The sequence below is a fragment of the Solanum dulcamara genome, chromosome 5, assembly GCF_947179165.1.
Source record: "Solanum dulcamara chromosome 5, daSolDulc1.2, whole genome shotgun sequence".
Taxonomy (NCBI): domain Eukaryota; kingdom Viridiplantae; phylum Streptophyta; class Magnoliopsida; order Solanales; family Solanaceae; genus Solanum; species Solanum dulcamara.
Window position 1 is genome coordinate 69,295,500 of NC_077241.1, and position 25,031 is coordinate 69,320,530.

General features: G+C 33.9%; 2 protein-coding genes and 1 pseudogene across 2 annotated transcripts; 1 reads left to right on the top strand and 2 right to left on the bottom strand.

The window, feature by feature from the left end:
• Positions 1–435: 435 nt before the first annotated feature.
• On the top strand, positions 436–3,393 carry LOC129888429 (mediator of RNA polymerase II transcription subunit 28). The gene is made up of 4 exons (XM_055963405.1): positions 436–646; positions 1,035–1,259; positions 2,477–2,589; positions 2,748–3,393. Exons 2-4 carry the CDS (start codon positions 1,085–1,087, stop codon positions 2,880–2,882), a joined length of 423 nt encoding a protein of 140 aa, XP_055819380.1. The 5' UTR covers positions 436–646; positions 1,035–1,084; the 3' UTR covers positions 2,883–3,393.
• A 9,901-nt stretch (positions 3,394–13,294) lies between these two features.
• On the bottom strand, positions 13,295–15,310 carry LOC129889513 (polyphenol oxidase B, chloroplastic-like). The gene has a single exon (XM_055964832.1). It carries the CDS (start codon positions 15,252–15,254, stop codon positions 13,470–13,472), a length of 1,785 nt encoding a protein of 594 aa, XP_055820807.1. The 5' UTR covers positions 15,255–15,310; the 3' UTR covers positions 13,295–13,469.
• Positions 15,311–16,284: 974 nt separating this feature from the next.
• LOC129890702 (polyphenol oxidase D, chloroplastic-like) lies at positions 16,285–19,157 on the bottom strand (annotated as a pseudogene).
• Positions 19,158–25,031: the final 5,874 nt, after the last annotated feature.

The following is a 25,031-nucleotide window of genomic DNA, read 5'->3' on the forward strand; positions in this document are numbered from 1 at the left end:
CTTATATTTTTGTATTATAGTAACACAAGTTATGATGCTTAATTGACATAAATTCAGTTCACTCGCAAGTTATAGAAACATAAGTTTAGTTTCAAAACGATATGCTTTAAGAAGTTCATAATCCATAAATTATGCCTTACTAGGAATAATTTAGTTCCTACTGAAACTCTTAAACTTATGCCTCATAACTCAATCCTTCTAAACGTATACCTTGTAAATTAAATAATACAACTTATATTGAACAAGATAAAAATTCTCTAAATTAATGTCTAGCAAAATGCAAAATTAGATCATAGATAATGCTACTTTCGTACAAGGCAAATATTAAAGACCATTATATTGGAGGACAAAAATAAAAGATCACTAGAAATAGGGGCAATTCGTGCAAAAACTTGAAAATATCCCTACTATTTTTGGCAGGCTTGTGTACCCCAAGATGGGCTGTCTGTATTGGGCTTGGTAGATCTTGTGAGCCCATCATATAAAACCCGAATGACAAAGTCACCCATTTTTCTTCATTATCTTCCCCCTTTAAACCCTAAATAAACCCAGCTCAAATTATTGCACATCCCAGTTGAAGTGTCTCCATTTTACGATTCTTGAGTTGAATTTCGTAGCATCTGATTTTAAATTGCATCTCAAGGAGGTAAAAACACCCACATACCTTATTGTGCGTGAATTGTAAACCTTCTTCCCTGTGTATTTTTGTATTTTCATGTCAGTGTTTTAAATTGATGTTTAGTTGTAATTTGAAATGGAAAATAATTGCAACATATTGTAGTTTTTGTACAATTCTGAAATGTTGAAAATCCCATTAGAAAATGGTTTTCCTATATTGGATATAAATTCGAGAATTAGTCAAATTTAAAATCCCACATTGGTTGGAGAATGAACGGGTGTACTTGGAAAATCTTCCCCAGCTTTTGGGATTGAGTTAGACCCACATGCCATATCTTTACATTGTCATTGAAGTGGTTGTTCCCTTGTTTCTTTTACTAATTGTTGTGATGAATTTGCCAACATTTTCTCTCCAGCTGACCTTTGAAGTGAGGTTTGTTGTGGTTCTACATTTGCTTGAAAACACATGGCTGAGAGACATCCTGTTGATCAACAGCAAACTCCTGAATCACAAATGCAATCTCCTGCTTCAAAAGATGACATGATTTCTTGTGTGATGGCATTAGAGGCTGCTTTGCTTCCCTGCTTGCCTGCACGAGAGCTCCAGGCAATAGACCGTTCAGCCCATCCTTATCATCAGAGTGAGTAATTTTTGGCTCATTATAACCTGTCTTTTGCTTGAACAAGTAAAATTATATCTACTAAGGATCTTTGAAGGATGATATTAGTTATAATACACCAGCCAAAAGAATGCAATGTAACATGATTGTTACTCCTACACTCTTACTTTTGTTTGCTTTTCGGCTGTCAAAATTTACTTTGGGTCCTCTGCTTTAACCTTTAGCACTTTTAGAAAATTTAGCTATTTGATGATCTAAAACTATCTGAGAATATTTTGCTTTAAACTTGAGGTCTTGCTCCATTATCCATTTCAATACCGGTAAAGCCCCACTAGCACTGATCCAATGAAGCTTTTGCCTTGTTGGAGTTGGATTTCTGATTTCGTGATACGGGGTCTTTGAGTATTTCAATTTTCAGAAGCTTCTTAGTCAATCAATCAATCAGTCAATTATACCTCAATCTCAAATTAGTTTGGGTTGGCTGTATGAATATTTTTTTGATTGTCTATGAGTATTCCATGTATGCTCCGATCTACTCGGTCCATACCATCCCAATACTCAATAATGTGTCTTAGAAGACAACTTAATATTTTAAAACTGGAGGTTCTATACATTGTTACCTTTTTTCTCGGTTAAAAGAAAACTAGAGGCTCTTTATATCTCACACTTGGCTTTACACTGATATACAAATCTCCTACCAAACTAAAGAATCTTTGCAAACACAATACCTAATAAAAGTGTTATAGTAACAACTAAGCCTTAATCCCAACTTTTAGCAAAAATGGCTCTTTGTTACCTTTGTAATTTACCTGAGTCTACACTCTATTAATCGTTTCTGGAGTTTCATCATATGACTCATAAGCTTAATACAACAATAATTTGAGCGATTCTTAGATCGATTAAGCAGATTACAGTTTCCCCTTAGTTCTTATTATCTTATTGTATCTGTTCATCAAAAACTTCATTCAGTTGCCTTTGATTTTTTCATCTTGAACTGAATTTGATGAAATTCCAGGGAATGTCCTGTAGAAATAGTGACACTTTCAGGTTCTGATGGTTCCCTAATACCTATGCCGGAATAAAGTTTGGATTTTTTCCTTTTCAATTTAGGCTTGTGTTTGTTTCTCTTTTTCCGTATTATTTTATTTGTTGTGCTAATTCATGCTTGTTCATGTGTAGTAATTTTCATCTTTTTCCTCCTTTTTTTCTGAATGAGTTACAATTTTTTTGTTCCTCAGTTGATGTTGAGAGGCATGCGAGAGATTTCATGGAAGCAGCTAAAAAGCTTCAACTTTATTTGATTGGGTTGCAACGTGAGGACCTGCCGTCCAAGCCAGATATGGTTAGAAAGGTAAGTTATGGCAACACTGATGATATTATCCAAAAAGAAAATAAAATAATAGAAAAGATAAAATTTTGATGATACGAGTTCTTAGAGGATTACCAGTTTTCCCCACTAATTTTTGGCATTGCTAATGGAGTATTGTGGATTCCAATTAATATGAACAGGAGATTGCAAAAATGGAAGAGGAGTTGAAAACAAAAACTGAGCTTATGAGTAAGCAGGAGAGACTGATCCAAGAATGGAGGAAGGAGTTGAAGGACCAATTAGACAAACACAACATGGAGTTGGAAAGGGTGTAAACTACTACAGAGCTTATAAGTAAGCAGGAAGAAGAGTTGAAAACAAAAACTGAGCTTATTGTTTTCTCTTGATCTCATCCTGTATTTGAAGGCGGTAGATGGAAACCAGCTCACTACAGAGATGTGTTGTTGTCACAACAACAACAAACCCAGTGTAATCCCACGCGCAAGTGGGGCAAGATGACTTGTTGCTAGTGTGTTTAAATGACAGGTTGAGGGTAGGATGAGCATAGTTGGAGGACAACCTTGACACAAGGGGGGATAAGTCCGAAGACAAATAATTCCTTGTTAATGTAGCTCACTACGTATTGTGTAGCTATTGCAGCTGCATTTGTCTCTGTAATTTTCTCAACCCCGACGCCAATTTCCATACATCTGATTTATAGATGGAGGGTACATTGTTGAGCTTTATGTATGCCTAACATATTAGAAGAGGTTCAGTATGATTGAGAACTTCGTCTTTTGGTTGCTAAGGGGCTAATAATGGCTAATGTGCTAGGCTTTTGTCATACCTTGTGAAACTTCTCTACTGTTCAGCAACACTACTTAGTCCTTCAGTGTTTTTTGTTTTGAAATTAACAAAGATAGTGAAGTCCCCTTAAATTTTCGAGTAGTTTTGGTCTATTTTCTATAGTTTGGTGCAGCTTTTTGAGGTGCAACTTCTACTATTTTTGGTGTATAGTGTAGTTTTTTAATGTCTTCTATTTTTTTTAAAGGTTTTGATGAATCTTCTGATGTTTCTGTTTTTACGGTTTCCCTCAAATCCAAGTTTGTTAAAATGCTTAGCATGAAGTCTCACAATCGAACATTCATGCACCTGATATTTTCAATTGTATACTCTCGGTTAAGGCTGAGCAGAGACCAGCAGGACCCTTATAGCCAGTTCAGATACCACAGTGGAAGTGGGATGAGATAGCCATGGACTTTGTCTCTGGATTGCATGAGTAGGAATGGGGCAAGGGAAGGAACCAGGGTTTCTTCGATTGGAGAATCAAACTCTCAGCAAAGTGGAGTTGATTGAAGGGTGCCTCATGAACATTACTCGAACACTACTCCCTCCGTTTTAATTTATTTATTTGATTTTAATTGGGCATGGAAGCCAAGCTTCAATGTGGTGCCATTGGAGCTATATGCAAGCCAAAACCCACTGGCGCTGGGAAAAGTTGAAAATATGGGGATTTGATTTTGGACTTAACTACGGTAAACACAATAATTTTTAGGATACACAGGGAGCAAGGCGAATTCGACATCGATAGATGTAGATTATCGGGATGCTCTTCATGCTTTAATTAATATATAAATATAGATTAAGCTTAATTGATGTATATTCTAATTTCAATACATATAATTATATGATATGACTTAGTATAAACATCATATCCAGGAGTCTTTAGTTATAAACAATCCGATATAAACTAGGTTAATTAGTACTCTTTTTTTTTTTCTTTTGTCCCAATTTATATAACATTCTTTCCTTTTAAATCAGTCTAAAAAAGAATGATACATTTCTATAGTTAGTAATAATTTGATTTTCAAATGTTCATTTCACTTTAAGTGGAAGACAAGATGCGGGAAACGCGACTGAGATGGTTTGGACATGTGAAGAGGAGAGTCCCAGATGCACCAGTGCGGAGATGTGAGAGGTTGGCCAGGGATGATTTCAGAAGAGGTAGGGGTAGGCCGAAGAAATATTGGGGAGAGGTGATCAGACAGGACATGGCGCATTTACGACTTACCGAGGACATGACCCTAGATAGGAGGGTGTGGAGGACACACATTAGGGTAGAAGGCTAGTACTTAGTGGTTTTATTCACCTTTATTCGTAGGTGTATTAACGCACTATGATTCCTTGTAATCTGATGTATGTTATTTATGTTATTATGTTATGTTATTATGTTATGTTATGTTATGTTATTATCTAATAATAATATCTATTGTTGTTTTGTGCTTTGATTATACTATTGTTTGGACCGTTTTCGTCATCTACTTATTTACTTTAATAATCTTGTCTGACCTTTTTCTATGCTTTTATTGAGCCGAGGGTCTTTCGGAAACAGCCGTCCTACATTGGTAGGAGTCAGGTCTGCGTACACTCTACCCTCCCCAGACCCACGATGTGGGATTTCACTGGATTGTTGTTGTTGTTGTAAGATGATTTAACCCCACAAACATGTATGACTTGTTTTTTTAGATCACAAGTTTCAATTTTTATTTATTTATTTATTGTGGCAAGTCAAACAAAGTCACTTAATTTGTTACTTTTGTAGTTGACTAATTACTCCGAATTTGATGTAGAATTAGCATATTTTAAGGGGAAGTATAAACCATGAATCCAGCGATATAATATCATCTTTGGTCTTAGCTATGGCTAATGTTGTTTTTTGTGCAACTCATTTTGTTTAACCTTCAACCACTCCAAGTTAAAAAGTAGGGAGTCTATTAATACAACAGCTCTCCAAGTTAAAAAGGACATATCATTGTGCCACACTTTAACAAAGTTAGTATTAACATTAACCTTTTGCCTAAATATCATGCCAGAGCTATTGAAAGAGCTGCGTATTTATACACTCAATCCATAGATGTATAACCGTTCACCAACACCTTATAAATTCCAAAACACTTCTTTGGGCCTAAAGTCAAACTCCATAATGAGATCTTTATTTTTCTTATCTAGTTGACATATATAAATTGAATGATAATAACATATTTAGTGTAATCTTATGAGTGAGGTTTGTAGATCCGTCTCAATAAGATTAGTGGTCTAAAGCCAAACTTCGTAATGAGACCTTGATTTTTTGGCCTAGTTGCCACATATAAATTGAATGACAATAACATACCTAAGATAATCTTACAAGTTAGATAATATAAATTACCTAAACCTATTTCATTTCTCAATTATCACAACATCCACATTAAATAGGTAAAAAATTATTATATTTTCTACCCAGAAAATTCTTTTAAAATTTAACAATACATGAGATGTTTTTAACAATATCTATATAGTAAAAAGATAAAAATTGGAGCTTCAAGCCATTACTTTAGTAGCGTTATGATCCAGCCTAACTCTTCACTACAACACATCTTGATCTCCATGTTTTGCCAAAGTTCTCCTCTAGAAGATTTCTTTTGGTCTTGTAATATTTTTGGACTTGTTCTACTACTAGTATTCCTACTCCATTTTGACTACTTTTAAGAATTCAATATCCACTAGTCAAGCTAATACTTTAAATATTCTAAAATTAGCTGTCATCTTCTCGATCCTATTGTTTAATTGAATGAGAAACATGTTACTGATATATAAGTCTACTTGCTTTCTTTAATAATACTGATATATAATAAGTATACTTGCTTTCTTTAATAATACTTTAAATTCTTTTCAGAAATCGCACCATTTCTTGAAATAATTGTTTTGATGTACTTATTGTCGACAAGTGGTATAATTATTTGATATATATTTCATTAGTAGCTGTTATTTACTGGTAAATAGTATTTCATCTGTCTTAATTTATGTGATATTTTTTGAATTTTGAAAGTTAAATAAATTTATTTTAGATCGTAAAATAAATATTTTGAATTGTCAATAATTATGAATTATAGTATTTTTTACGTGATTTAAAAATATATAAATTTTATTTAAATTATTTAACTCTCGAAAAATAAAAACTATCAGATAAATTGAGAGAGAGGAAGTACAAGTCTACTTGCTTTCTTTAATAATTAATATAGTAATTCTTGTCGGAAATGGCACATTTTCTTAGAATAAATAGTAGTTGTTTAGTTCCTTTTCTTTGAATTAAATAGTAATTGTTTAGATCTACTATAGTGGAGTAACTATTCAATACAAATATATATGTTATTATTGTAACATGTATGCTACATTATTTTAAGGTAACTATTCCTCTCTAAATCCACATGTTATTCTTCCTAATCTTGTTCCCTATTTTTGCTTAAAAGTTAAGAGTTTTATATAAAATTTATCCCTATAACTTAGCTATTTAGCGAAAAGAGGTTGTTTCTCTTTTCTTTCTATGGTAACATGTTGGAGCAAAAAATTATCAAATCATATCAAAACGATAACATGCTAACCACATGTGTACTAGTAACACTCCCTTTTAAAGCATTCTCAAAAATGTAAAAATCATATCTTTTTAAGATGAATATTTTTTTTATTTTATTAACCCCTACTATTTCGAGAATGTAAATATTAATTTATATTCAATAAAAGTAATATCACCTTATTCATGAAAAAATATTAGGTAAAAACTTTTTTACCATTCCCTTGCTTGAGTTGAGCAAGTAGAAAAATACTCTAAATGGCTACTCAACATGTTTAACATTTTGATAAGATGAAACAAAGTATTTTTAAGCCTGTTTTTAAGTCAAAATAATAAAAATAAATATTTATAATAAGTCATAAATACATAAATCCATCCAAACATGTTCAAACAAACTCTAAGTCAAGAGATTAACCCTTTAGAGTGACTTAATGGTTTGGGCTTGGAACTTCCACATGAGATATTTCACATTCGAAATCCCTTGCCAGCGAAAGTAAGAGATTTGTCTTCTAAGTTGAGCTCATTTCACCAAGTTTGCCTAGTATGTGTTACCTCTCCTATATAATCTGTGAGTTATTATATAGGAGTAAGTTTTGTTGTCATAAAAAAGAAAAAGGGACATATAAAGTGTTGTGTCCCGCTTAGAAATCTTTCTTTGTTATCATTTTAAAGATAGCAATTAATTCCCTTTTTTCAGTGGAAAGAATGTGACTTCTGTTAAGTGGAATGTCCACATATTAAGTGGAATGTCCACTACATAATATATTAAAGTGGGATCCACTAAAAATGGACAGCCCACTAATCATCTTCTAACACTAATTTTTCTATATATACATTACCATGGATTGGCAATGAAAGACGGTGAAGAACAGAAATACATATACGCAATTCCTCTCTTTCTCTCGTGTGTTCTGTTTCCCTCAATATCTCTCTTTCAATAATTTTACTTAATTTTGCCAAGCTAGTTATTTTTATAACACGTTATCAGCACGAGGCTCCGGCTAATTTTTCAAGATAACAAAAGTGGTAAGAGTTTTATTTAATTTTATTTTTATAAAATGACAAATATTTCCAAAATTGAATTTACTGCTCTTGATATTTCTGGAAAATACTACTCCTCATGGGCACTAGATGCCGAAATTCATCTTGAATTGATGGGTCTGGCAGACACCATCAAAGATGATAACCAGGCATCTAGTCAAGACCGTGCAAAAGCTATGATTTTCCTCCGCCACCATCTTGACGAAGGTCTTAAATTACAATATCTTACATTAAAAGATCCCTTGAAATTGTGGAAAAATTTAAAAGAACGGTATGACCACCTGAAGTTGGTCATGCTTCCACAAGCACGTCATGACTGGTTAAATCTGAGACTAATGGACTTTAAAAATATAACTGAATATAATTCTGCTTTATTTCGAATTATAGCTCAGTTAACTTTATGCGGAGATGAAATCACGGAACAAGATAAACTTGAAAAAATATACTCCACATTTCTACCCGCGAATATGCTCCTGCAGCAGCAATATCGCGAAAAAGGCTTTACAAAATATTCTGAATTATTATCTCACTTACTTATTGCTGAACGCCATAATGAATTATTAATGAAAAATCATGATAGTCGGCCCGTTGGTTCTTTGTCACTCCCTGAAGTGAATCAGGCAAATTCTAACCAACGAGAAAGAGGCCATAGTCCCAGTCGTGGTCGTAGTCAAAGAAGAAATTTTAATCATGATGCTCGGCTGACACCGAGAAATAATCAGCAATGTAAAAGGCAGGGTAAAAAGCCAGAAGCTTTACCGAAGAATAATTCAGAAATAATATGTCATAGACGTGGAGGTGTGGGGCACTGGTCGCGAATTTGTCGGTCATCAAAGCGTCTTGTTCAGCTATATCAGGCATTTCTGAAAAGGGCAGATAATAATCCAGAGACAAATTTTATCTCTAAAGATAATATTGAGCCCATGCATTTGGATGTAGCCGATTTCTTTAATTTTTTAGAAGTAAATATGAATGTTGATAAGCCCGATAATATTTAAACAATTCTCTTTGTTGTTGTATGTATTAAATATTATGTTTGTATTTTTCTAGATCCATGTATTAAAATAAAATTTTGTATAATAAATTATGTATTAATTATAATATTTACTTTCTTTCTTTGTGAAGAAAATATGGAAATGCCTCAAATCTTATTTGGATCAATGATAAATCACGAGGATATTTGTGTAATTGATAGTGGAACAACCCATGCTATATTTAAAGACGAGAAATATTTTTTCAATTTACTTAAAAAAAAAAGAAGTTAATGTTACTACAATTTCTGGTAATTCAAAAATGATAGAAGGCTCCGGAAGAGCTACTATAATTCTGCCTAAGGGAACAAAAATTGTTATAGAAGATGCAATATTTTCTTCTAAATCCCCAAGAAACTTGTTAAGTTTTAAAGATATCCGCAGAAATGGATATCATGTTGAAACACTAAATGAAATAAATATTGAATATCTTGGTATAACCAAGAGTGTCTCAGGCTAGAAATATATTTTAGAAAAATTACCATCTCTGTCATCTGGCCTATATTATGCAAAAATTAGTGCAATTGAAGCATATATGATTGTAAACCAGAAGTTTACTGATCCAAATACATTTGTGCTATGACATGATCGAATAGGTCATCCTGGATCAATAATGATGAGACAAATTCTTGAAAATTCAATTGGACATCCGTTAAAGATTCAAAAGATTCTTACAAATGATGAATTTTCATGTGTTGCTTGGTATCAAGGCAAATTAATTGCCAGACCATCGACCCTGAAGGTTGGCATCGAATCTCCTGCCTTTTTAGAGCGTATACATGGAGATATATGTGGACCTATTCATCCACCTAGTGGATTGTTTAGATATTTTATGGTCCTAATAGATGCATCATGTAGATGGTCTTATGTGTGCTTATTATCATCTCGCAACCTGGCGTTTGCAAAGTTGTTAGCACAAATAATAAGATTAAGGGCGCAATTCTCAGATTATCCAATTAAGGTCATTCGCCTTGATAATGCTGGAGAATTTACATCCCAAGCTTTTAATGATTATTGCTTATCAATTGGGATAAAAATTGAACATCCTTTTGCTCATGTTCATACTCAAAATGGTCTTGCTGAGTCATTTATAATGCGCCTACAATTGATAGCAAGACCTTTACTAATAAAAACAAAATTGTCAATTACTGTTTGGGTCATGCTATCTTACATGCAGCAGCACTTGTACGTCTCAGACCGACACATTATAATAAATATTCTCCGTCATAATTAGTATTTGGTTCTGAACCAAATATAGCCCATTTAAGAATTTTTGGTTGTGCGGTATACGTGCCTGTAGCACCACCACAACGTACAAAAATAGGCCCTCAACGAAGGTTGGGCATATATGTTGGGTTTGACTCACCCTCCATTATTCGATACCTTGAACCGTTGACTGGAGATTTATTCACTGCTCGATTTGCAGATTGTCGGTTTGATGAAATAATTTTCCCGCCATTAGAGGGAGAGAAAAAGGAACCCGAAAAAGACAAAGAAATTGGGTGGAAAGTTTTATCACTATCACATTTTGATCCACGTACCCGCACATGTGAACAAGAAGTCCAGAAGATCATCCACTTGCAGAAAATAGCAAATCAAATGCCAGATACATTTACTGATTTGAAACGGATAACTAAGTCACATATCCCTGCAGTGAATGTACCTATCCGGATTGATGTCCCAAAAGGACCATTTACAAGTATCATAGCTTCTAAATCCCAAACACGCCAAAAACGTGGTAGACCATTGGGTTCAAAGGATAAAAATCCTAGAAAGAGAAGCATGAGAAATAATAAAGATGATACTACAATAGAACCTCCTAAAGAAGGTCAAGATTTGAGTAAACCTGATTTTCCTGAAGAAATCAGTGAACCCGAGACTCAAGTGAATGAAGAACTTTCAATAAGTTCTTTCAGTGATGAGATAAAATTAGATCGATCTAAAATCACGGTTGATAATGTTTTTGCATATAATGTTGCACTTAACCTCATGCAAGATAGTGAAAGTCTTGAGCCTAAATCGTCGAAGAATGTCGACGAAGATGTGATTGGCCAGAATGGCAAAAGGCAATTCAATCAGAATTAGACTCACTTGCTAAACGTGAGGTTTTTGGACCTATAGTCCAAACCCTTGTAGGTGTAAAACCAGTTGGCTATAAATGGGTTTTTGTTAGAAAATGAAATGAGAGAAATGAAATTGTAAGATATAAGGCACGCCTTGTTGCACAAGGATACTCTCAAAGACCCGGAGTCAACTATGAAGAAACATATTCACCGGTTATGGATGGAATAACATTTTAATATCTCATCAGTTTAGCTGTACATAAAAATCTTGAAATACACCTAATGGATGTGGTTACAGCTTACCTTTATAGTTCACTTGATAATGAAATTTACATGAAAATCCGAGAAGAATTAAAATTGCCTGAAGCATGTAAAAAGTCTTGAGAAGTATACTCAATAAAATTACAAAGATCATTATATGGTCTGAAACAATCAGGGCGTATGTGGTATAATCGCCTAAGTGAGTACTTAATAAATGAAGGCTATATTAATGATGTTATTTGTCCATGTGTTTTTATTAAGGAAACGGAATCAGAGTTTGTTATACTCGCCGTTTATGTTGATGACATAAATCTCATTGGAACCCCTGAAGAGGTCTAAAGGGCAATTGAATATCTAAAGAAAGAATTTAAAATGAAAGATCTTGGAAAGACAAAACTTTGTCTAGGTCTGCAGATTGAACATTTAGCAGACGGAGTTTTTGTTCATCAATCTGGCTAAACGGAGAAAATCTTAAAAAGATTTTACATGGACAAAGCACATCCATTAAGTACTCCAATGGTTGTTCGATCACTTGAAGTGGAAAAAGATCAATTTCGACCTCTAGAAGAGGGTGAAGAAATTCTTGGTCGTGAAGTACCATATCTCAGTGCTATTGGCGCACTTATGTATCTTGCTAACGCAACTAGACCTAATATAACATTTTCTGTTAATTTGCTAGCAAGATATAGTTCATCCCGAACACGAAGGCATTGAACGGTATCAAACATATTTTGCGATACCTGAAGGGTACTATTGATATGTGTTTGTTTTATACTAACAAAGGTTGTGCATACCTTATTGGTTATGCAGATGCAGGTTATTTATCAGACCAACATAAAGCTCGATCTCAGACAAGTTATCTGTTTACACACAGAGGGACTGCTATATCATGACGATCTACAAAATAGTCCATTGTTGCTACTTCTTCAAATCATCCTGAAATAATAGCAATTCATAAAGCAAGTAGAGAATGTGTGTGGTTGAGATCGATGGTACAGTTTATCAAAGAAAGATGTGGTCTGGAAAATAATGTTAAAATACCTACAATTATATTCGAAGACAATGTCGCGTGCATAGCTCAATTGAAAGGTGGCTTCATAAAAGGAGATAGAACGAAACACATTTCACCAAAATTATTCTTCACACATGATCTTCAGAAGAATGGTGAAATTGATGTACAACAAGTTCGTTCAAGTGATAATCTTGCAGATTTATTCACAAAGGCACTACCAATATCAACTTTTGAGAAGTTAAGGCATAAGGTTGGAATGCGCCTTCTCCAAAATATCAAATGAAGTTTTCATCAGGGGGAGTAAATACGCGCTGCATTCTTTTTCCCTTAACCACGGTTTTGTCCCACTGGGTTTTCCTGGCAAGGTTTTTAATGAGACAACAATCAAGGCGTATTACCAGATCTGTGTACTCTTTTTCCTTCATTAGGCTTTTCCCACTGGGTTTTTTCCTAGTAAGATTTTAACGAGACACAACATCAGAATAACTTAGTATATTATTTCTTGTAAAGTGTTTTTATGTAAACACATTACACGTGGATATCCAAGGAGGAGTGTTAAGTGGAATGTCTACTACATAAAATATTAAAGTGGGGCCTACTAAAAGTGGGCAGCCCACTAATCATCTTCTAACACTAATTTTTCTATATATACATTGCCATGAATTGACAATGAAAGACGGTGAAAAACAGAAATATATATACGCAATTTCTCTCTTTCTCTCTTGTGTTCTGTTTCCCTCAATATCTCTCTTTCAATAATTTTACTTAATTTTGCCAAGCTAGTTATTTTTATAACAACTTCGACCTTTTAAGTAATTTTCTTTCTTCCTGTTTAAGCACCTATAAAATGATATTATCAAGTTCATTTCTAGAGTAATTTCTTATTATACCTCAAAGAATTTGAATAATCATATCATAATAGGTACCTTAATTTATATAGAAAGTTTGAATAAGATAGAAACAGTTACTATTGATTTATTCGTGAATAACAGCTGCAAGAAAATCAAGTTTCAAGCTGATTTCAACATGAAAAAACAAACAGAAAACAGAATAACAAAGTAGGAACAGAGCATCATCCATCAATAAGCTTCAAGCATAATCTCAGCAGATTCAAAAAAGACTAATTAACAATCCACAAGACTGATCTCAGCACCTCCAATGGAGATACCTTCTCCACCTTTCTTTGGTACCAGAGTCACCGCGATAGTGTCTTCATCTTCCAGGCCAATGTCCTCAAGCAGTTCAGTGATTGCCAGCCGGAGAGTAGCAGTCGCGACATGATTAGTATCGCCAGCTCTGTGAACATGTGGCAAGCTAGTATAGCTTCCCGCAAACTCTGCCTTGTCAAGCTCATCTGCATTCACATTTTTATCAACATTCAGGAACACGTCGAACCTTATATACTCTCTATTATCATATTTTATCTCGTTGAACTTTAGCATCTCCTCTTGTTCATTTTTCTCCTGTTGAGTCCTTGACGAAGTCGGCCTATTTATGGAAAACGAAATGGCTTTGTCTAGCTTAGCCAGTGGGAATACCTTGCTGGCTGGTGAAAGTGAACTTGTATTCACTTTCCCATCTGTGGCCTTTGTTTTTGGCTTGAAGTTACGCCATGGGGTGGGCATTGGTGCGTAATCGTACCCCATCTTCTTCGTGTCCAAAGAGTCTCGGACTTTCACACGGAATGGGTTTCCATTTTCATCATAGAAAAAGAACTCCGAGTTCAACCAATCTTTCTGTGAGATATCCCTTCTTTTCCCTCCAATTGCCTTCCATTCGTTCCACATCCGGTCCACATTGCTGTGGTGGCAATAGAAAACAGGATCCAAACCAGCTGAGTAGAAATGACCCATGTCCTCACCGTGTGATGTTTCACCATTAGGCAAGATGGAACCTCGCTTTGTGCCAGTCCAAATGTGGACAGGACTGTGAGGGATGGTTTCAACGGTTCCAGCCGCTTCGACGTTATTCCCAAGAACATAAGGTCCACCAAAGAACAAAAGAGGACATGGAGCATTAGTTACCAATTGACGGTACATTAGAGTTAAGTTATTACTCATCAACTGGAGTTGAGTTGTTTGAACTTGGTCCCCAAAAGAACCAAGATCTATTACGGTTCCATTACGGATTTGCTGACTACGCCTTTCGTCGTAAAGGGAAGTCCCTTCACGATCGAACATGGGAGGAAAACGCATGCCCTTTGGGTGGTCCCAATTCCAATATGGCAAACCGAAAGTTGGATCATCGATGAGAGATCCCAAGATTCTCTCATAGAAGTACAAGTACCATCTATGGAACGGGAAGAAAAGCCACGAGTTATGAACTTGTAACACTTTGCCATCAATTACATAAGCTCCGTTACAATAAGCACAATGTATATTGGCTTGTTGCTTGAATCCAATAGGATTTGAAGGTTGTGTCTTATCAAGATCTTTCATTCTGCTAATAGCCAAATTGTACTTGGCAATATATTCCTCATCAGCAGCATGAGCAGGTGGACGGATACGGAGCTTAGTCATAGAAGGGAACTTGTAATACGGAACTTTGTTCAAATCATCAGGCCTGGGAGCGCAACAACTGTATGATACCTCCTCAGTTGCACTAATCTTGGCTTTACTACAAGATGAGAGATCAGGAGGTGGTGTAGGAGCAGCTGATGCAGCTAATGGTATAGCATTAGCAACACCATAGAGACCTCCTAAACCAAGAAGCACATTTCTCCTATCAACAGAATTTGTTTCAACATTTTGGTCACCGTTATTATTGGAAACTTTGCATGAGACTTTGAAAGTTTGGTTACGTTTTCCATGGAGGAAAAGTTGGGAGGGCTTTGGAGTGGAACCTAAAGAAGTGGAGGAAGTAAAAGGAGTTTTGAGAGTTGTACTACTACTATTGCACAAACTTGCCATTTTTAGCTTTTGGATGAAGATTCAGGGGGCTACACCTTGCCTTATATAATATGTTAGCACCAAATAAAATATTACTCCATTTGAAACAAGCTTAGAAGTGTCTCTCATACCAAATTATTCGGGAAGTGGTAGGTGGGGACAATATTTTACAGTATATATAATTGAATTTATATTTCTGAAGAGATTCATGATAATACTCTATGTATAACTAATGTCAAGGTATTAACAATTAATGAGCTAAGCTATTGATACATGGACAAGCATGGGTAAAAATAGATCTGGCCTTAATACACGAAATCAAATAATGGATAAAAAGTAATCTCACCATAATTAATATACCATACTATTCTTACAAATGACCCGTTAGAACTCACCTAACACCTCTTTTCCTCTCAAAAAACACTATCTCCAAAGTAAGAGACAAGCGTGAGCATTGTATGTTGTAATTAATTATAAAATGCAGGGTAAGAGAAAAAAAGGGGTGGATTTAATTATGACAGATCTCAAATGCTTATCTTTTGTCAAAAGACATTTTATGAAGTTGTCATGTTTCTTTTTGGGCTTGGTTTTTTCATTTCTGCTACCGACGAAAACCTTCAATCTGGATATTATATTTTTTTGCCAAAATTTTGACTAAATTACAAATTATTGATAGATAGATCATAAATTAATAAATAAAATATACCTCAATTGGATTATAGTGTCAAGACAAGATCTAATTTCTTCGTTCATCACTTTGTCCTGTTCTTCCTATAAAATAAGTGTCAATACTTTCCCCCTTTAGAAATCGATATTCGTAATCATTTTCCAGGTTGCAGTTATACTTTTTTATTTTTTAAACATATCTGTAACTGATTTATTCTTGAATATAGTAACAACTAAAAGGAAATCAAACGTAGAGCTGATTTCAACATGAAAAGTAACATGGAAAAGAAAGGAAAAAAAAACAGAACAAGGAAACTGGAACAGAGCATCATCCCATCAAAGTGTAATCTCAACAGATTCAATAGAGACAAATTCTCCCCTCAAATTAACAATCCGCAAGACTGATCTCCACACCTTCAATTGAGATACCTTCACCACCTTTCTTTGGTACCAGAGTCACCGCGATAGTGTCTTCATCTTCCAAACCAATGTTCTCCAACTGTTCAGTTATCGCCAGCTAGAAAGTAACTGTCGCGATATGATTAGTCTCATTTGCTCTGTGAACATGTCGCAAGCTAGTATAGCTCCCTGCGAACTCTGCCTTGTCAAGCTCGTCCGCATTCACATTATTGTCCACGTTCAGGAACACATCCAACCTTATGTTGGGCTATGACCCATATTCCATCCAAACATTGCTTATTTCTATTTGTAAAAGAATTGAAATAATTCTCCTAATTTGATTCTCAATTTTATTTAAAAAAAATGGAACTATAATTCTATTTGGAGTTGGTTTTGACTTTAGAAAAAAGTATTGTGTGAGAGACATTAGGCAGATAAGAGAGGTTTTTGAGAGAGCTTTCAACAAGAGAGAAGAGAGAAGAAAATGGTGTTTTCCGCAGCAGTTTTGCTTCTCCGATCAGAAACCTTCAAATTGCGTTTGTCGATTCATTAACCATTGGATCGGACTGAAATTTTTACTAAGTGTTCCTAACATCTTAGTGTTTGATTTAAATGGTGAAGATCAGATTTGAAGGTCAGCAACATCCAGTTTAGGTTCCAAACAGTAGCTCTGTTTTGAGTGGTTTTCTTCCTATTACTTTTGTTGGTATAGCTGTTGTTTTTCCTTGATTGTCAATTGTTGTGTAGTCATTTATGAGAATATTTGTAACCCTCTTATTGGTATAGTGGAGTAATTCGGATTTCGAAGATCCCGTGGTTGTTACCTTTGATTTGAAGGATTTCTCTACGGTAAATTTGATGTTATTTATTTTCTCTATTTTTGGATTTGCGTCTTTCCGTCATAACAAGTGGTATCAGAGCTTTGGTTTTCTATCAAGAATTTTTTAATGAAGAGTAATATGAACATAATGGTGTGTTTAAATGGTAGTAACTACAACATATGGAAGAGCAAAATGAAAGATTTACTGTTCATGAAAAAGATGCATATTTCCATTTTCGTTGCTCATAAATCCAAGAATGTGACGATGAAAATTGGGATTTTGAGCACCAACAAGTATGTGGACACCTTGTGTACTCTGTATTATCATGTTTTATGTTGTTGAATGTTAGCACCTCATCTTGTTCATTTTTCTCCTGTTCGTGAAAACTACAACAACTTGTGTGTATGTTCCAAAAGATGAGAGATCAAAATTGGACGTTAAAATTAAGCAATGCATCTTCATTGGTTATTGTCAAGGTGAGTTTGGATATCTCTTTTATGATCCAATTGATAAGAAGCTTATCAGAAGTCATGATGTTGTGTTCTTTGAAGACCAAACAATTGAAGATAGACTTTCTTAATATAATTTGGTTTTCCTTTTTCTAAAAGGAAAACACAATATCTCCATATTTTGGCTAGTCCTTTTTCCTATAGGAAAATGTTTATGACTCTATAAATAGAGGCTCATTCCTTCTAACATGATAGCATTCACAATGTATTCCTAAGGGACTTTGAGAGTTTTGTGTGGGTGGAGAAATTGTGAGATACAAGTGATACACTATCCCTTGTGTGAACCTCTTTGTATTCTAAGTGAATTGTGTGAGGTTATTTCTATCGATATTTTGTACTCTCATATTTATAGTGGATTATTCATCTTATCTTGTGGATGTAGATTGGTTGACCGAACCACGTTAAATGTTTGTGTCTCTTTTGATATATTTTTCGTTTGTGTTCTTACTCGTGGTCTTTCGAGGTTTGCTTTGCTAGCTTTCGTATGACACCTAATTATTTTTTATCCTAACATGACGAAGTTGGCCTATTGATGGAAAAAGAAATGGCTTTGTCCAGCTTAGCCACTAGGAATACATTTCTAGCTGGCGGAAGTGAACCTGTATTCAGTTTCCCAGCTGTGGTCTTTGTTATTGGCTTGAAGTTACGCCACGGGGTGGGCATTGGTGCGTAATCGTACCCCATTTTCTTCAGGTCCAAACAGTCTTGGACTTTCACACGGTAAGGGTTTTCATTTTCATCGTAGAAAAAGAACTCTGAATTCAACCAACCTTCTTGTGAGAGATCCCTTCTTTTCCCTCCTATTGCTTTCCATTCGCTCCACATCCGGTCCACATTTCTATGGTGGCAAAAGAAAACCGGGTCCAAACCAGCTGAGTAGAAATGACTTATATTCTCACCGTGGGACGTTGCACCATTAGGCAAAGTTGAACCTCGCACTGTACCAGTCCAAATGTGGACAGGACCATGAGGGATGTTTTCTATAGTTCCCGATGCTTCGACATTACTCCCAAGAACGTAAGGCGCGCCAAAGAACATCTGAGGACATGGAGCATAGTTACCATTTGACGGTACATTAAAGTTAAGTTATTACTCATCATCGGGAGTTGAGTTGTTTGGACTTCGTCGCCAAAAAAATCAAGACTGATTACTGTTCCATTTCGGTGACTTTGGTTACGTGTTTCATCGTAAAGTGAAGTCCCTTCACGATCGTACATGGGAGGAAAACGCATGCCCTTTGGATACAAGTACCATCTATGGAATGGAAAGAAAAGCCAAAAGTTATGAACTTGTAACTCTTTGCCACCAATTCTGTAAGCATCGTTGCAATAAGGACAATGGATATTGGCCTGTTGCTTGAAGCCAATAGGGTTTAAAGGTTATGTCTTATTAAGATATTTCATTTTGCTAATAGCCAAATTGTACTTGGCAATATATTCCTCATCAGCAGCATGAGCAGGTTGACGAATACGGAGCTTACTAGAAAGCAAACATTTAGTAGCATTTGTGTTTGCAATGTCGTTACTCATTATTAGCATATTATCCACATATAAACAAACAATGACAATTTTGTTTGGAGTGTCGTTAATGTGAGCACATTTACCACATTCATTAATCTTAAATTCATTTGCCAACATGGTTTGGTCAAACTTCGCATGTCATTGTTTGATGCTTGTTTTAGTCCATAAAGTGATTAACAATTTTGCACACTTTTTTTTCTTTACCACGGATCACAAAGCCCTCGGATTGTTCCTTGTAAATTTCTTTTTTCAATTTTCTATTTAAGAGAGCTCTTTTTACATCCATTTGATGGATTTCAAGGTCATACACCACAACCAGTACAATTAACAACCGGATGGATGTAATCCTAGTTACAGGTGAGTATGTATAAAAATAAATAAGACCTTCTTTCTGTCTAAATCCTTTGACGACAAGTCTTGCCTTGTATTTGTCAATTGTTCCATCAACTTTCATTTTTCTTTTGGAAATCCATTTTGAACCCAAAGGTTTGATCCCTAGAGGAAGATCAACCAATTTTCAAGTATGGTTGCTCAATATTATTGAATCAATATCACTATTGACAACTTTTTTTCAAAAGGATGAGTCCACAGCAGACATAGCTTCTTTGATTGTTTGAGGCTCATATTCCAGAATAAATGTTACAAAATTAGATCCAAATAAAGTAGATGTCCTTTGACGTTTACTACGCCTTGGAATCTCTTTATTAGGTACATTTTTTTTGGTTCTTCTCGAGGTCGTTTAGACCCTATATTAGATAATTATAGTCTTGTTTTATATGGATAGATATGTTCAAAGAACTCAGCGTTATCTGATTTTATTACCATATTGTCATGACAATTTGAATGTTTGGACTTGTGAACCAAAAATCGACATGCTTTACTATTTGTAGCATATCCAATGAAAACACAGTCCATAGTCTTAGGTCCTATTGTGACCCTCTTAGATTTAGGAACTTGGACTTTGGCTAGACACCCACACTCTGAAATATTTCAAGTTTAGTTTCTTCTTTTGCATTTTTCATATAGAATAGATTGTATTTTTCTGTGGGAATTCTATTGAGTATTCGATTTGTTTTAAGGATGGCTTTATGGTAAACCTGAACTTAGAAGTAAAACATTCATTATTTCCTTTAAGGTTTGGTTTTTTTCTTTCTGCAATTTCATTAGATTGATTAGAGTAAGGGGCAGTAGTTTGATGGATGATTCCATTTTCCAAACATATATTTGCAAAAGGAGATTCATACTCTCCATCTCTATCACTTCTTATCATTTTTATTTTTTTATCCAACTGATTTTTAAATTTAGTTTTGAATTGTCTAAATGCTTTTATTGTTTTATCCTTACTATTCAACAAATAAACATAATAGCATCTAGTGCAATCGTCAATAAAATTTATAAAAAAAAATTTCCACCATGAGTTGATGTTGACTTCATATCACAAATGTCTGTGTGAACCAATTCTAAGGGATTGAAATTACTTTCAACAGATTTATAAGGATGCTTAGCATACTTAGATTCAACATACATTTGACATTTTGATATATTGCACTCAAAGTTAGGCAATACATTTAAGTTGATTAATTTTTGCAAGGTTTTATAATTGACATGTCCTAAGCGTGAATACCATAAATTATTTGACTCAAGTAAGTAAGAAGAAGCTTGAACTTTATTATTATCTATAACCATTATATTCAGTTTGAAAAGGCCCTAAGTGAGGTAGCCTTTTCTTAAATATATTTCATTTTTACTAATTACTACTTTGTCTGAAATCAGAATGCATTTGAATCCATTCTTGATTAGAAGCCCGATAGAAATCAAACTCTTTCTCATTTCTAAAACATGACAAATTTTGTTCAAAGTCACCACCTTGTCAAAGGTCATTTTCAGAAATACTCTACCATATCCTTCTATCTTTGCCGTTGCAGAATTTTCCGTATAGATAGTCTCATCAAGTGCATCGGGGAAATAAATAGCGAAGGCTTCTCGGATAGCACAAACATGTGACATGCCTCCATAATAAAGCCACCATTATTTAGGATTTCCTACTAGGTTGCATTCGATCTGCATTGCATATAAATTTTCAACATCCCCATTTGTATCAACCATGTTGGCTTAGCCTTTCTTCTTTTCCTTTTTGGGAGCACGACATTCCATAGCTTTATGTCTAGTTTTTCCACAGTTGTGGCAATCTCCTTTGAACTTTTTTTACTAGGATAGTTGTTCAGTTCAAAAGATTTCTTCCTCTTTTTTGATTTAGTTAGACCAACCTCAACTATATTTGCTCCCATAATTGTTGAGTTTCCTTTAGCCGTCTTCACGACAGCCTTATTGTCTTCTTTGATCCTTAGAAGAACAATGAAGTCTTCAATAGTCATCTCCTTTCGCTTGTGCTTCAAATAATTTTTGAAGTCTTTCCATAAAGGAGGCAATTTCTCAATCAATGCTGCTACTTGAAATGTCTCGTTTATGATCATACCTACAATGGATAATTTAAAATTAATAACACATTCAATAATTTTAACAATCAAACTATTGAATTTGATCATACCTTCTGTCAAGAGATCATGAATAATGACTTGTAGTTCTTGGATTTGAGACATGAAAATCTTGCTATCAACCATCTTATAGTTCAAAAATTTTGTAGCTACAACTTCTTCAAGCCTATATTTTTAGTTTTGTATTTCTTCTCAAGAGCATACCAAAGTTCTTCACAGGTTTTACAACCACTGAAGACGTTATATAAGTCATCTTCCAATACATTCAGTATGTATTTCTTGCAAAGAAAATCAAAATGTTTCCATGCCTTTATCACAATAAACTTTTCATTTTTAGGAGTCCCTTTCTATAACATAGGAATATCTTTATTGATAAAACATTGTAGGTTGAGGGTAGTCAGATAGAAGAACATCTTCTGCTACCACTGTTTGAAATCAATACCGGTGAACTTTTCAAATTTTCTGCAATAGCCATTGTTGTAGAAATTGGTGTTCGACTAGTTGAAAGCATTGTTTTTGCTTCAAAACTAGATACATTTGTATCTCTTTCTATTTGACAAAATAAAAGTAGTATTAAACAAAAGAATGACCAAATATGAATTTTTGTTCAACTCGATGAACTTTTTATATTCTTCGAACCGAGAAAAATAAAAACTTAATTAACTTAATGAAGATTTTATTTCTTTGAACCAAGTTAATCATTGGAATAGAAAGTCTTTTGATTTTAGTCTCCAGCCCCCAAACAGAATATAAGATAAAACAAAAATATACAACTTGTTTCTAGTTTAACGATGAAGTTTTTATATTCTTCTAATCGTTAATCGAATGAACCTTAAATACTGATGAAGGTTTTATATTCTTCGAATCATTATTAGATTCAGAAAGAGTAGAAAACCCAAAAGATTTTAATCTCTAGTACCCTCAAATACATATTTTTTTAAAAATTCGTTAACCTTGTTAACTCTTGTATTAAAGTTAGTAAATAAGAAACAATAAAAATGAAAAGTTAAACAGTATTCGAGTCCACATAATTCGTTGTGTATCCGGATAGAACATTAAAGAAGTAGTAGTACCTCAAACTTCTATAATTTCAGCGAACTCAGAAAGCAGCAACGTAATCACACAAAGACACAATTTTGTTTGTAAGAAAAAATATACAGAAAAAAGAGAAATTTTATATTGAAAATTGAGAGAAAGCTTCTCTATTTATAGCCAACAAAGGGTTCGAATATACATGTTCAGAACAGTCTCATCTGTTCAGAATAGGCATAGTGTCATTTGGGAAAAAAATGTCTTTTCGGAAGAACATGTCCTTTTCGAAACATTTCCACGAAATTTAAATAAACCTCGTTTAGTTAATTTGATTATTTAGTTAATTTCATGGATTTAATTAATTCAAATTAATCTGCAAATTAATTAATTAATTAATAATAATCAATAATTTTGAATTAATATTCAGAAAAAGAAAATCAATTAATGAGATTAATAAATAAATTTTGTCTAAAAAATTATCAATCAAATTATTTGCCGAAGCCGAGCGAACGCCGCCGTGGCGAGGGGACACCATCTACTTAATTATTTATGAGTTAAAAGAAGTGTTTTCTTATATAAGAACAAAACATTTTCTTTCTTCCACCAATGAGGAAGAAATGACTTTTCATTTTTTCATCCCCACATTTCTCAATTCTTATTTCCGTTTCAAACTTTACTTAAACCCAACATAATTCAGAATGTTCATGTAGGACCCGGCTGCTCTTAAGTGAGCCCTCCCTCTAGTTCCTTCAGTAGCACTCTCAATTTGTGACTCGTGGCTTTTGCTTAATCGAGTTAAAAATTTTTTTATCTAGTAAAGTTATTAAACTTTATTTGTATCAATAAAATCACTTATCTTAGACCTTATATCAATAAAATCAATTAACTTATAGCCTTTGTATTAATAAAATCACCCAACTAATTTATCACTTAAAAAAAGACTGACATAGCAGTTGATGGCTTTCTATAATAAAACTTGAGTACTAATAAATTTCTATATGATAGATGATGACTTCTATATTAAATTAGTACTCAATCAATGAAATATATTATGACAAACTGACTCCTCCAAATTAATTACGAGGGAATTCAATCAGCAAAGATTAACATAATCAAATAGACGACCTCAGAACTCTGTTTCGGTCATTAAAGTCATCAACTGACATTTCCATAGCTACATTTTGCTCTTGTTGTTGGATCATTGGTTGCTTTTATTCTCCACATTATGTTACAATCATCATGTTTTGAGCCATTAACACCATTCTTGTTGTAAGTCAATGAAAATGCTACATGATCATGAATCAATAACAAACAAACAAAAAAGAAGGAGAAGGAGTTATAGTAGCAGTTCTCATTTTGCGATGTCACATTTGGTTTAATGATAAATTTAGTTAAATGATTTTATTGATGCATACATATATATATATATATCTAAGTTGAGTAATTTTAATAATATAAAACAAAGTTCAATAACTTTTGCTAGATAAATTTTTAAAATTGAGGGACTTGTTGATGTATTAGCTGATCTCCTAGGGATCGTTTGATAGCATGCATTCGAGAATTTAATGCATGTCTTAGTCATTATGATATTATATAATACTTTATTTGATAGGATTTTTAGCCTATGTCTAACTACTTAATATATTAGTTATACACCATATTATATATATATATATATATACCAAATTATGGTATTAATATTACATAAATAAGCATGAGTAACAACAGAACTACCCTTACACGCCAATTCCCACACAAAGGATAGAAAATAGTCTCAGAACATATCTTAATCAGTAATATTCTTATACAGTACTCTAACAAACAAACCTTTAGATGTTATCTTGTTTCTTCTTGGGCTTGGTTTTTTCATTTCTGCTATTGACTAAAACCTTCAATCTGGATATGATCTTTTTTTGCCAAAATTTTGACTAAATTACAAATTATTGATAGATAGATCATAAATTCATAAATAAAATATACCACAATTGGAGCAAGTTTAGAGGCTCACTTAATATATTTGTGACGCGGTAGGTGGGAGAATTAAGAATAATAAGTGTGGGGATTTTTTTTTTTTTATACTTAGTAGATATGTAGTAGACGAATCAAATAGGAGTAGCATGCAGTAGTTTTTAAAACAGATCAGAAAGATAATTTTGATATTGTTACATACTGTGGATGTTACTATCATGTCATTATCCAAGTGGGTGGCAACTTGCACAAATTGGGCAACAAGTTACCCCTCTTCTTCCCTATATAATAGGCATTCTGTGCAAAATGAAAAATGTAGAACACGCAACAATTTTCCTCCCTTTCTCCTTTTCTCTCACTATCTCTTTTTAATTATTTCTTACAAAAT

Coding starts and splice junctions, on each gene's coding strand:
- LOC129888429 (XM_055963405.1), top strand. CDS start 1,085: ATGGCTGAGAGACATCCTGTTGATCAACAGCAAACTCCTGAATCACAA. Junction 1,260..2,476: donor AGCCCATCCTTATCATCAGA/GTGAGTAATTTT, acceptor TTTGTTCCTCAG/TTGATGTTGAGAGGCATGCG. Junction 2,590..2,747: donor AGCCAGATATGGTTAGAAAG/GTAAGTTATGGC, acceptor TAATATGAACAG/GAGATTGCAAAAATGGAAGA.
- LOC129889513 (XM_055964832.1), bottom strand. CDS start 15,254: ATGGCAAGTTTGTGCAATAGTAGTAGTACAACTCTCAAAACTCCTTTT.